The 14,213-nt window shown below is 32.1% G+C and overlaps 1 protein-coding gene across 1 annotated transcript in view; it reads left to right on the top strand.

The window, feature by feature from the left end:
* LOC128179521 (uncharacterized) overlaps nucleotides 1-14,213 on the top strand; it is a 52,342-nt gene that overhangs the window by 32,469 nt on the left and 5,660 nt on the right. Inside the window, exon 6 of the mRNA XM_052846962.1 lies at nucleotides 10,830-10,943. Within this exon, the coding sequence (XP_052702922.1) occupies nucleotides 10,830-10,943 (114 nt within the window). The remainder of the gene's footprint in view (nucleotides 1-10,829; nucleotides 10,944-14,213) is intronic.

The raw sequence follows: 14,213 nt of genomic DNA, 5'->3' as shown, positions 1-14,213 counted from the left end.
ATGATGTATATATTGACTCAAACTCATGTCAAGAATTTTACTCCAAATACGCTTCATGTACCTTAAACAAAGTAATTGAATCTATTGTACATGAATTAGAATGAGTTGATTGCCAAGCAATTTGTAATTTTAACACTACATTTGACAGCTGTCCATGTACGGTTGTGGTTGATCTTATTGGAGATGCAAAAATCTCTTCTACTTTTTTGATAGGTGATGGAGGGACAATAAGGTGTTCTGCTTTTTGTAAGATGTCAACTGGGATGTCCATGTTAGGTTTTGCCAAGACTTTAGTTTTATGGGACATTGCCACTTTCCCGTTCTTGAGGATAAATTAACTGATATGAAGAGTTTTTCCCTCTTTTATCATTATATTTTTACTTGTGTCTCTGTGCAGGTGGCAAGGATAGCACCAGATTTGTCAGCTAAACTAAAGTTTATCATCTCAGCTTCTTCCCCATTACTGGTTTTGCACTTTGCCACATGGCCAATTATTATTACTTTGGCCATTAGGCTTACAGAAATTGGTGTTGGTCTACTACTTGGTACTTCTTCTAACTCGGAAATGGTCTTCTGGGCCATCCTAAAATGAAAGGATTATAAAACAAAATAATTATATCATAATTAAAAATCCTTCCCTGTTGGTAAAGCATATAATTTGTACACTTTCAGTAAGTTAAGTATTTGGATGAGTAAGAATTTGAAATCAAGAGATGCGTTTTACAAAACAACATACTACCAAATTAATGAATGCAAATAATATATGATTAAATAGATCATAATAGCTGTGAATTGATGGTTTTATTTAAAATTTGTTAATAAAGATCATTGCACGATATGAAAGTAATAGCAACTTTGTAGTATAAAGTTTCTTTGTAAAATGCAGCCTAGGAATGCTTTTCTACATGTTGCCAGTGCTAAATCAAGTTTGAAATGTTCTTTTTGCTATATATTACAATAATAATCTAAAGAAGAGTACATATTTGTTTAACTATACAAACTAAATATATCAGTGTCTCTAGCTATAAATATACCTGCAATATTTTTATTATGAAAGTCTACTGTTGTGTCTGTCAAAAAGAGCTTTAATTTACAGACTGAGTTCTTGTAGAACACAGTGAAGGGAATAAATCTGATGCATTTTCTATTTTGAGCGACATAAACAATCAGATTCAACATTTTGACATAAGAATTACTTACATGTTTTCTCAAACAACACATTTGTAACTTTACTTTCATTAGTCAATGACATCCCGAAATGTACTTTTTAAATGTACATCTTAAGATATAAAACAAATATTATGTTTTTGACAGTTATGTCACAATTGGCTTGTGGTCAGATAAATATGAACCTAAAGTTGCATAAGATATAATATCATATGATATTTGTATATACATGATCTAAGCAACTGCCATAATCTGTAGTTACACTCACAGTTATTTGTCTTAATTCCCCTATTGCAGTTTGATTGAAAAAGTCAGCATTGGTATCTCCCATGACAATAATTGGGTTGTTAGCATCTAGAATGTCAAGCAAGTGACACAAAACATTGCAAAGGCATGTCTGATTTGCTTTTTGGGGTGATACATTAGGAAGACAAATTGTTGCATTCTTCCACAGAAAGAAAAATAAACAAGCACTGCTTCAGTAGCAACACCCAATGATATTCTCTGCAAGTGTTGAAAGTCTATCTTAGAATACAATACAATTCCCCTGCATGTCCTAATTCTTGCATCTTATGTTCATCATCAAACCTGTATATTCTAAAGCCTGGAATTGAATATTCAACATCAATATTTAAACAAATTTCAGCTGGTAGATCTTGAACATTCATATTAGCCTCCCAACATCTTATCATCTTATCATCAGATCATTGTAAGGATTTACACGAATTTATGTCACATTCCTTTTAAGGAATAACCTGGGAACTGTAAGAGATGATCTAACTGCAATAATGTAAACGTCTCCTGCCAGGTTCAATTTTTCCAGAAATTCAGAAAATGACATTTCTGTTGAATTTATCTTCAAATCTGTCAGCAAAGCTCAAGCTCTTTCAAAGACATTTCAATATCTTGATTCCCCTATTTCTCTTATGCTGTGACTGGTTCTAATATCTAAGATCTTGACATGGGAGGAGGTAGAGGAAAATTGAAACGGCATATTTTCTTTCCTTTCCTTTGGCATGCTTTGGCAAGTTTGAATATTTATCAGGTTAGGAATGTCATCATTTTTCTGGTAAATTGAGTGCTAATCTACAAAATCTGAGATTTCTTGATTGCTATTTATTCCATATTTAGGTGCATTCTCTTTCTACACAAGCATGTGAATGTGAGGAGAACCTCTCTGTTAAAACTCCACACGATAAAAGTAATCTACAATTTATCCTAGTGGAGCCAACGATGACTTTATTACACCAGATATGAAAACTTCGACTTTGCGGTTAAAAACACGAGGGCATGTCACAGGATCAGACTTTATCAACTTGCATTTCTCCTGCCAGGTTTCTCAATGTCATCATCAGTGTAATATTTCTCATTGACCAATTTTCCTAAAGTTTTCAGCAAGTCTGTCCATGTATTCTCGGCTGTTGACAAGGAACAAAACCAGGTAGGAATGCACAGTTGTCTTATCAAAGCAAACAAGTCTTTCTTTGCACTTTCCCAAAAAGCAGGTGATCCTTTTAAATTTCTCAATACTCGGTAGCCTTTATTTAGTCTAACATTATTGTCAAAATATCCAGGGTTTAGAACATTACCAACTGTAACTTCCTTTCCTTCAGTTTGACATTTTCTCATTGCCAGTGATACCTTATCTTGGATCTGTTTAACCTGAAGTTTCTTAAGTTTGAAAAAGATGTTTGGAACAGAACATCAACGCGTCTGTCAACACTTCTTAACTCCCACTTACAAACCGTGCTGTAATAAACTGGAGTTTGACGATCTTAATTTTCAGGACGTGTTTGACCACAAAATGTTGCAGGAAAAGATAAATACTCGGCATTTTTGTCTTGGTATAAACCAAGAGGAATCTGTCCTTCACCTGGTGCAAATGACATTGTTTTACACAATGAGCGTACATCAATTGGATGTAGCAATGTATCTGTGTTACCTGTGAGTCTATTTTTTAAAATTGTTATCTTCTGTCCATCCATCTGAACTTGCATCATCTGAATTGCATTGATTTTGAGTGACTTCATGTGGAGATGCACCTGCAGAACCATTGTCTGTCTTGTCTTCTGTACCCAGTCCTAGCCAATCTGTCTGTCCAGTTTCAATTGACCAATCAGCATTAAGAGAAATACCTTCATTTTGAAACAGAATACTATTGTCTAGGAGCCATTGCAATGCTTTAATACATTTATTTGGTCTAATTGCTTCATGCAACACACTGTTTAAAACTGAGTTTTCTCTTAAATTTAACTTGTATTGTTTCAGAGTCTGCTAAAGTTCTTGGAAGCACTGTGACCGTGGAATTTACATCTGGTGGTACATTTACCACATTTCCCAAAAGATGGAATTTTCCCTGCCTTTAAATTTATGTGACATGAATGACAAATCCATTCAGTATCATTGACAGTTTTGAAACCAGTCAAACAAGTTGAACCTTAATTTGGTTTTCTTAAATGTTCTGCCTTAAGCACACCATCTCTAAACCATGTCTGAGTACAACAAGAACATACAAACATTGGACCTTTAGATACTTTTTGGTGAAAACTCATATTTAAGACATTTGCATCTGATTTTGTCGAATCTTTTTCCAAGGAAAACTCTGTTATGCTTGATGAGGGCTTTGGTATCTCTAAATGTCTTCTCATTTCGATTAACTGCTGAGTATCAACAAAATGATCTGATTTCAAATGATTATCTAAATCAACGACATTTCTTTTCCACTTTATTTCCAAAACTAATTTGAAATGCGCACATTTTATACTGCACCTGCTGAAGAGTTTGATTTTCACATAATGACAAATACATGTAAAGGTTTCTTAAAAAAGAACGCAGATCTTGTAAAGATACAAAACCAGATAACACAGCTTGTCCTTCGGGCTTACATAGCCCATATAGTCCTCTACTATGAGAATCGAAGGCAAAATATGAACCAGACTCATAATGAAACTTAATTGCAAAAGAAGCAGAATGAAAAATAAAAATGCATGCATTTTGCTGAAGTAACAAAAACTGCTTTCAAGCTTGACTCTAGTGGCAAACCTAAACCATCTACTGTGGAATCATTAAATTTCGTGGGGGCCAATTTTCGTGGATGACTTAAATTTTACAGGTTCGTGGGGACATAATTTCGTGTATTCTTATATATCTACAAAAGGGAATATGACTTTATTACCCTAATTTATCAATTCGTGGAGGATGTTATTTCGTGGATGAGAGGTACTCGTGAATTCCACGAAAATTGAGCCACCACGAAATCTAATGATTCCACAGTATTCCATCTTCTGTAGATATGCTTCCATATGTTACATGTACTTTATATTCTCTTATAATAAAGCAATTGCCATGATACATAATAAATTGAGGCAAATCAGAAAACTGCGACAGCTCATTAGATTGACCATTTTTTGTAATTGCTTGTACAATACATCACCCGCAATTAAAACCATGTTCCTGTCTGTCCTCTTAATTGTTGTTACATCTGTGAGACATGATTCCATAATGAAAGTGATACAGTTGGTCATGCATTGTCTACCTATTGAATAAATTGAAAAACGAGTATCACCCTGACAGAAATCAGCACATACAGTAATTGATGGCCTAACCAATAAATCCCTCATTGGTATGTTTTGTTCCATATTCAGTGTTAAAATTTTAAAAAATTACTAACAACAGAAAAAAACTTGTACGCAATAAGCAAAAACAAAACTTACATGCTTTATGTACTCAAAGCAGTTCAATTTACTTATTGATTGTTCTCAAGTTTTCAATTTTAAATGTCATATTTAAAGGAGGTTGTTGAAAATGTTTTAAACTCTAATATTGAAATGTTTCACTTTTCTTTTTTTCTCAAATTGTTGTTTATGTTTTATATAGATATTTATATACACAGTTAACTTCAAGTGCTCAAATTTTTTAACACAAACTCAATACTACAATTTGTCACTTTTCAAGTTTCACATTTCAGTTATTCTCATTCTTTCATATACATACATAGCAATGTTCAATGCATATAATAGCGAGCGCAGCGAGGCGGCGCGAAGCGCCGCTCGCGTAGCGAGCTCCATAGACAACGTGTACGAACGGAGGAAATTCGAGTTGAAATCTGCACATTGTTCAAAGAAAATTTTGTGGACCCGCGTGAAAACGTTCTTCTATCCCAGTGATCCTTTGCGGTGCATAGCAACATGGCGGAACAGGAAGCGTTTCTAGGGAAAATTCTTACCTGTAAATCGTAACATCATTTTCATTTAACAATAAAAAATTCGTTTAAAAAACCATTAAAGTAAACAACTCATATGCTTACGTAAAAAACTGTACCTATGACGTCATTTCCTTTCCCGAATTTGTCCGACAGTATACGAAAACTGTCGAGCGCAAAAAGTTAAGTATGACGTCACAGTGATCTCGCGTTTTGTATCCCCGCGATACATTTAGAGGTGGATCAAGCATCTGTACTGAATGTAACGTGTAGGAAGTACTCAGTAGGGAGTCACCGTTAATACTGATACTGCTCTCGCTATTAACGGTGACTCTTTGGCTGATTAGTTTTGTTTTGATGATTTTTTTTTTGCCAGTAAATACACATGCAAGTTCCATGCTAAATTTATTGTCATATTGATTCAATCATTGTATACGTTAGGCAGGTGACAAAAAATTATTAATAAAGAAAAGTCTAATCGTTATAAGATCTACGTGTAGCCACGTCATTTTGTAATGAATAAATAAAAGAAAAAAATTAAACTGTTAAAATATCTACATGTATTTGTTATAGTTGCATATGTGATCAAACCTTTCAATAATATTGGATATCACACACTAAAAAGAGGGGGAGGGCACATATGTCTACAACGCTTATATAACGTACAAAAATTAAAAAGATTAAAAACAAAATTGATGTCACAGAGGAAAATAATTAAAACACCGGTAACAACAAGGAACAAAATGAGAAATAACACAGACACACAATTTATTGATTTTAATGATCATTTAATTTATTAAAAGGTAAAGAAGAGATAAAAAAACAACAAAAAAAACGGCTTTGTGTTTATCAAAATATTTTAATAAGTCTGTTTAACATTTTATTAATGCTCAGTGGTAGTTTTTTGTTTAAGTGTATTAAGCCTAGGAAGGGGCTATTGGAATAAAAGTTTGATAGCGGTGGTAATAGTTTTCGAGACAAAGCCAAAGTTTTTTTGGTTTGGTTAAGTCCACGGGTTGCATTTAACAATGATGATAGATGCGTGGCTCCTTCTGCGCTCGCCCCAACGGTCACACCGTAAAACATATTATTGTTATTCAAATTCTCAAATATATGACGTACACACAATCTCGTAAACAGGTTTTTAAATCTCAATTTTTAATCATTGAAGTATCTCGAGAATATGTCTAGTAATTCTCACTGCATCTCAAAAATTCACTCTTTCTCAATTGTTATCGTCATGTAATCTCATCTCTCAACTTTCTTATTTTGGCATTCTCATTTTTAAATCAAACAGAGCAATGTGTCTCATAAATTCTCAAATATTTGTCACATTGAAAATCTTGTCAGTGGATGAACGTTTTCAAGGTTCATATACCTTTCAATATTATGTCAAATAATATATCAATGTATCTCAAATTACTGGCTCTAACATGTTCTCACCTAGCTGACTATACGGATTGGATGAACAATTAAAGGAATTGTAAATTTTGTATAATAATATATGGTTACCATTCAGTAATACACATGTTTTATACATTAACCTCAGAGTGAACAAGAAATCATATTGACGCAAGCGTCTAATGGGCCGCAAAAATATAATTGTTGACGTATGAATCATCATTTGTTGTTTACATAAAAACACACAACAAAGAAGAAAATAACGAGTTGGTTGTACTAATTGATATGGTAGATTTTAATTTTAATTACTATGTTTTTAGCAACACGTTCAAATTTTAATATTCTAATATTAGTATTAAGAATCAAGGTCGTTACTTTATGCATTACTAACGGTAGTTGTATGATCATTGCTTTAGTATGAAGTAAAGGAGAACACATTGATTTTAATACAAAGTTCAATTCATCATCATTCTCTTGGAGATTATATATGTATATTTTAAACCATTTTTATTTTTTTGTTGCATTGTATTGAATTAATTAATTAATTTCAAGATAATTTTCTACAACAAAGCACATGGCAATATAATAAATTCACATACAAAGTCATTTTATTTGACGCAGCACAAAGAAATTCAAATACATCATTTATATAAATGTTCATGTCATTCAGGTCAATAGTAACTTAGGTCTTTAATATGTCCCGTATACCGATCCCGATACAATGGACAACTCCGAAATGTTCCGAATATATTACAGTATCGATAAAAACGCGTCTAACACCACAGTCTATGACCAACTTTTCATTTACAAGTAAAACAAAAAATATGCAATATTTTTTAAAAGGCATAAAACATATTTCTACATGCAAATTTACTTTTTATTGATAAAAATGAGCATAATACCAATTCATTAAAAAAAAACTCCCGCATAAACGCAGTTACAATAAAAAAAAAACCTCAACAAGAAGCTAAGAAAATCCTGTGAACTAATTTTGCCAATCAGATTCTAAGTTTTCTAACTGCTTTTAAATTAATATCAAACTATTATATATTTCAATGGAATAAACAAAGTAAGTACTAACTAATCGTCTTATATATATAATTGCACACGACGTTCTAAAGTCTTTCTGGTTCCTCAAGTTTACTCAAATGTGACCATTAATATATAGATATAATATTTCGTTCTCAACTGTTCAATAGGCCTAGACAGTTAAAATTGTTTCAATAATCAAGTATGATCGCTTTAATTTGCATTTTATACATAACGTTACTGTACACGTTCTACGTGAATAACAATACTAAACATATTAAACATATTAAATCTGTTCCTGCTATATGTGTCAACAATTCTAAAGAGTCACATTTCTAATTGGTCCTACTACCAAAACAATGTATACTGTAATACATTGCAATAAAAAAAAAACTACACAGTAGAACTATTTCACGCGGGTCCACAAAATTTTCTTTGAACAATGTGCAGATTTTAACTCGAATTTCCTCCGTTCGTACACGTTATTTATGGAGCTCGCTACGGTCTACTGCTTTACTCTACTGCTTTAATCGCTGGCTAAACTACTTTACACTTCATTGACGCCGTTTCTTTTTTACTTATCTTATGAATGCAATTTTCTAATCAAATAATGACGGAAATATTGTTTGAAAACTTGCAAGGTTATCTATAAACTTACCTGAGCTGTGAAGTCAAGTGTGAATTAGTTCCGCCTTACTTCAATCTTGTTATCGTTGAGCTCTGTTTACAATATGCCGACCCACGCTATCCTTTGTAAATAGTGCATTACTACACGGGTAAAGCTGCATATAATGTTGCAAGTTATATTTTAAGAAAAAATTTATAAGTTTGATAACGTATTTTAAATAATGTTTAAATAAAGGATCTGAGTAACAAAATGTGAGATCCACCGTGTATTGTCAGTTCTGTTCTAGGAATTATTTTGCCTCTTTACCGACATCACAGCCCGTGAACTTTTGTATGAACCCCATTGCAATGTTGTTTACAAAACTACATATGCTCTTTGACCTTTTAAATGCACAGACAAATATTCTTTCATTTTAAGACAAAAAGTAATTGTGATTATTTGTGTGCTCATGTAAATATTTAGAAATATTTTGCCTAAAACACCGATACTACAGCCGAGTATTTCTCTGCATTCTATTATTAGACATCGAGTCATCACATTATTTTAGATGATTATAGGTGGCACTTATTCGGAAGTGGCATCCGCGAAAAGCAATGCCAACAAGCATTCTGAGAGAATTGCATAAGCAATACACGTCCCCTACCGGTTTGTAGAAATTTGTGGAAACAATGCACTGTTATCCATAATATCATTTCTTACCGTCTTCTGTACCCCGAATCAACAGACCAACCCGATAAAACCAGTGAACACAATTAAATAATTGTTTTTTATTCTTAAAATCAATTTTATCCGCACATGTTTCTGCAATTTCTAAATACAGATCTCAATCCTTGTAACTTAGATATCCAAAGAAACCATATTGTACGATTTGAATATAGTTTTATTAAAGGTTTGTTTAAACCCATATCTTTTTCTATATAGCAATAAGAGAAACCTACTTTCAGAGTGATAATAAAATCACTAACCTATGCAAAGGTTTTTACCAAAAATACGCAAAAAGTGATCCTGAAAAGGCCAAAACGTTATGTAGTGTCATTTTAAATATAGAGCTTTAAGTGGTAAGTAATATAAACAATTTAGAGGATTCTAAACATTCATTAATGAAATACCTTTAATTCTCTTTAATTCGAGTGAGTGTAAGCAATATTGTCAATATATTATATGATTTAGCGAATGGAACATAAAATCATTAATCAAAATAAATAAATTCATTAACATCACGTAGAATATTCGTCAAAACATGATTTCCTGAACATCTAATTTCAGACTTTGTCTGATAATCATTATGTTTGAAAAAAGCTCCAAATTTTACCCAAAATGTTCTATTTTAGCAACGGTCCTGACTTTTACAAACCCGACGGACCATCCAACTACCATTTTGTTAAATAAGCACTTTCTCAATGTATATTTTTCTCCTTTTTTCAGCGCTAAGCGTACTGCGTACGCTTAGCGCTTATTAGCCCCCTATCGGTTTTCACCGGAGGGAACTTTAGCTTTCCTCTGCGTCCGTCAGTCTGTTTGTCCGTTTGTCCGTTTGTCCGTCCGTCCGTCCGTCCTTCCGTCCGTCTGTCTGTCCCACTTCTGTTTTCCACACTTTTTTTCTTTATGCGTTTGAGGAATAATATGAAATTTGCTGAACAGCTTCAAAATGTCAAACTACAGATCAAGTTTACACTTTTGTAGGGTCTGGTTGACATACTTTCGAGAAAATTAATTCTTTATATTCCAATGTTCGGGTTCGATATTCTGCATAACAGTGCATTTGTTTTCACAATTTCCACAAACCGGTAGGGGACGTGTATTGCTTATGCAATACTCTCAGAATGTTTGTTTCCCTTGTTGCATGTTTTCAATGTAAGTCAGGATTTTGATATGTTTTAAGGTATTTCAATGATTAATGTTCAGAACAATCATTCAGGTCAACACAATATTTTTTTTATGGAAAAAAGTAAGCGATTGATCATTTAACAAAGCAATCGACGAGTGTTTTTTTTCATTTCTTTTTTGGATTACGGAAGTCGTGACTTTTTAGAATTAAATTTGGTATGTGTTCTTTAGGACATATAAAACTAATATTTAGATTCTCATCCTAATTTGCCAAAAAAAGTGGGCGGTGGGCAGAATATTTTACTATTTTTTAATTTTTTGAAAAACACCTATTCTGTTAAGTTGTTAATGCTAATACGAGTTCACAAAACCAGTTGTAACCTTTTAATTCTCTTTTATTTCGACTTAACAGTTAATGCGTGAAGACATTTGTATCCTTATGACGCTCGAACTACGTAAGACGTTGTCTTGTGATATATAGATAACTAATACAAATTGTGTTTGTTAGTAAGGGCGACATTCCAAAAAATGAAGACTGTTTTTTTTTCAAAAACATTTTCTTTCTCTATTTATAAGGTATTCGACTCCGGAAAAGATGTGATGACGAAGAACAACAAACAGAAACAGCCTTAGAGCTTTCACCACTAATTCAAACGGATAAACGTGATAATGCAGTATTGATTGAACAAGGTATAAGTCACATTCCCAAGTCAAGGGTCACTGATCCGCTTTGCTCTACATAAACCTTTGACCGAAAACACAACACATATGCCAGTTAACGATTCCGCCATCTAGTACGTGTACTCATTTTTAACTTTTATGACCTTTTGTTCTGACCAATCAGGTAGTGCATTTGAAACAAAAACAGTATAGCAATATGGCTGCTCCCATGAACAAATCAAATTTGTAGAAAATATGGATTCACTCAGACTAAAAACCGATAACAGTAAGTCAAATACTTACTATTCCGTCTAAAAATTTGTTTGACAACGGTTCAACTTTGATCAATACACAATTAACATCATAGATTAAACAACGTTTCTTATTGGATCATGCAAACTTGTATGACACCAACCAGCGTGCGAGGTTTCTAACCCCGTCAAACTCTGCCTATTCGGTCAAGGGTTTATGTAGAGCAGAGCGGGTCAAAGACCCATGACATAGGAAGATGGGTATTTGTGCAACATAGCATATTTGTAATATCATTTCTGCAGCCATAAGACATCTACTCTTTGCGTGGAATAAGTTTGGGGAGGTTGAAACACTTAAGAATGTTTCAATCTGTAAATAAAGAAATATAATCTTAGAAAATTAAATAGAAATGCATATCTGTTTTTTACTTTATATCTTTCCTATTTAATTTGAAGTTAATGAAGACAAGGAGAAAACAGGAGCATTAGTTGTACAAGGTACATAATATTGTATTGTTTATTAGTCAACAGCTGTACAGCTCATAGACATCTATAATAATATGATGTATGTTTTATTAATTGCTTCTTACATATACAGGTGCTCTTGGATGAGCCGTCCATCACACTCAAAAGAGAATAATCCACTGTCTTGTTTTTTTGTTTTTAAATTCAGTTATTTAGAAGATTTTTAAATGAGTCTCTCAAGTTATTTTTTTCCATCTTCCCTCATATATCTCCTTTTTATCTCATAGACAAATTGTCTAAATTAGGGTAGGCATAACCAGATATAAAATCTATATGATCGGAAAAATTCTTAATATTTCCTAAAGATACATTCAACTTTTCAAAGTCTTCTTGATTTCATGTTTTATTCAAGCAAAAAACATTTTTTTGTGCCAAAGTTTTGTTATTTGCAATTCAAATAACTTTTAATCAACCTTTTAAAAGAACTTAAACGGCTAGATATTAAAATAAAATGATGCATACAAAATTTGCTATGGGAAATTTTTTTATGGTTTCATTTTCCGGGCGTTTTTGACAACACTACTAATTGTCTTTGTAATATATAGTGTAATTCTTTCCATCGTTGACTATTTTATTATTTAATAGCATGATTTATGAAATAAGGAATCATTCTTTGAGTAATATTCTTTAAGGTGCGCATTTAATTTGCTCAAAAGTGTAAACAATGATTATAATTTTCCTTTAGTACTTTGTTGTTATTTGACTTTTATTTGTTCTTTCCTGATTCACATTTTTTTTAAAGTTTTTAATTTCTGCATTCTAAATAAAAAAATTGTATTCATGCACCGGTCCCTGTTTTAAGGTTTGTAATTTTCCATTTTGCAATTTAATGTTTTACAATATGCATTGTACAATATTTACAAACATTTTTAACTGTTTTTTTTCTCTTCATTCTTTTCATGTGAAGTTTAAAATTACAAGGCTTTAACATTGATAGCAATTCTGTAAAACTCGTTTAGTAAGAGTACGAATATAGCAAATGTTCGGATATAGCTACATTTTATTTTTGAATCCCGGTAGACCTCTTAACAAATATTTGAAAAATTGAACATTTATAAAGGATTCGGATGCAACGAATTTACGGACATATCGAACTGATTTTGAGTCCCAAAGAGGTGAATGATAACGAAATTTAACACTTCCATAACGAAATTTGTTACAGATTGCACTACCATTTAACATATTAGGTTAAATTAAGTTATTTTCATAATTATTTTCGACTAACAATCCGATTAATAAAGGTATCAAAGTTATTAATTTTTAATATCAGCCTCGATCAGCAAAATTATAGTCTGGTGAAAGAAAATATTATATGGTGAATTCGCAATAGTTATTATTACGAATTCGTTATACGGATATAACGATTTACGGATATAACGAAGTAAATCTATTGGTCCCTATGACTTCGCTATAGCCGACTTTTACTGTATAATTTTTTTAAATCCTTCCTACTTATACGCCCTGTATATGCATGCAAAATTAGCATTAATTTGATCAATATGTTAGAAAAAAATGTTCTTCCTTTTTTATTTATAATATATATCTAACTAAGCTAAAAATAACCCTAAAAACTATCATTTGAGGCACGTATCGAAGTTTATACTGAAATAGCTGGTACACGCATTGCAGAAGTTTGATCCATCTCTAAATTTATCGTTGAAAATATCGCAATATCACTGGGAAGTCATTCGTTAAATTTATAATGATTTGTTTATATACCTCGACTCAATACGACGGAAAAGAAGAATATAAAAAAATCTCGCTCGGTATTCTGATACGATCAGATACGTGTACATAATACTTGAATAATGATTCTTTATTTACTTCAGTAACAAGATCACCTCTTGCCTCATTCCTACTTTAAGTTAATTTATATTGTAACTGTTTTGTTAAGCGTAAAGAAAACGAAGATACGTTATTCGGGTAACTAAAGGAAACTAAAAAGGAGTGTGTTGACATTTTTGAGCTGCCAGTCAAAATTATAAAGGCATCATTGGCTAAAATTTCAATGATATACAAAGAATAATTGTAACAAAATATTATTTATCAAAATTAAAACTAAAAGACACTCAGCTTTGTACATTTCGTAAAGTGAAAATTGAAACCAATAAACATTTTATAGAATGTTTAGATGTTACAAAAAAGTAGTGTGTAGTTGTTCTATTAAGGTTTAATGTCCCAATAGCTTATAATGAAACGAGTGTATTTTTTGCTAAATTTAACATTAATATTTACAAAATTTATAACTAATGATACTTGATGTGAAACAGTTTATTTTTGCCTGCAAAAAGAAAATGGTTCCAATTTAGATATAAGTGCATAGTTAACATTTATGACAGATATATTACATAGAGAACAATATTTAATTTGAGGAATTGTATTAACACTCAGTATAAAAAACACTGGAAAAAAGTGTGATTTGCTCTGACCTTTGAAAGGACTATTTATGGTTTAAGTCTAATATGGCTCCCCTTAAATGAACATTGTCATTGTACTCTAATTCTTTGCTTTATTTGTACAGATA

This window comes from Crassostrea angulata, chromosome 4 (genome assembly GCF_025612915.1).
Source record: "Crassostrea angulata isolate pt1a10 chromosome 4, ASM2561291v2, whole genome shotgun sequence".
NCBI classification, from domain to species: domain Eukaryota; kingdom Metazoa; phylum Mollusca; class Bivalvia; order Ostreida; family Ostreidae; genus Magallana; species Magallana angulata.
This window is presented reverse-complemented; position numbering and strand designations above follow the sequence as displayed.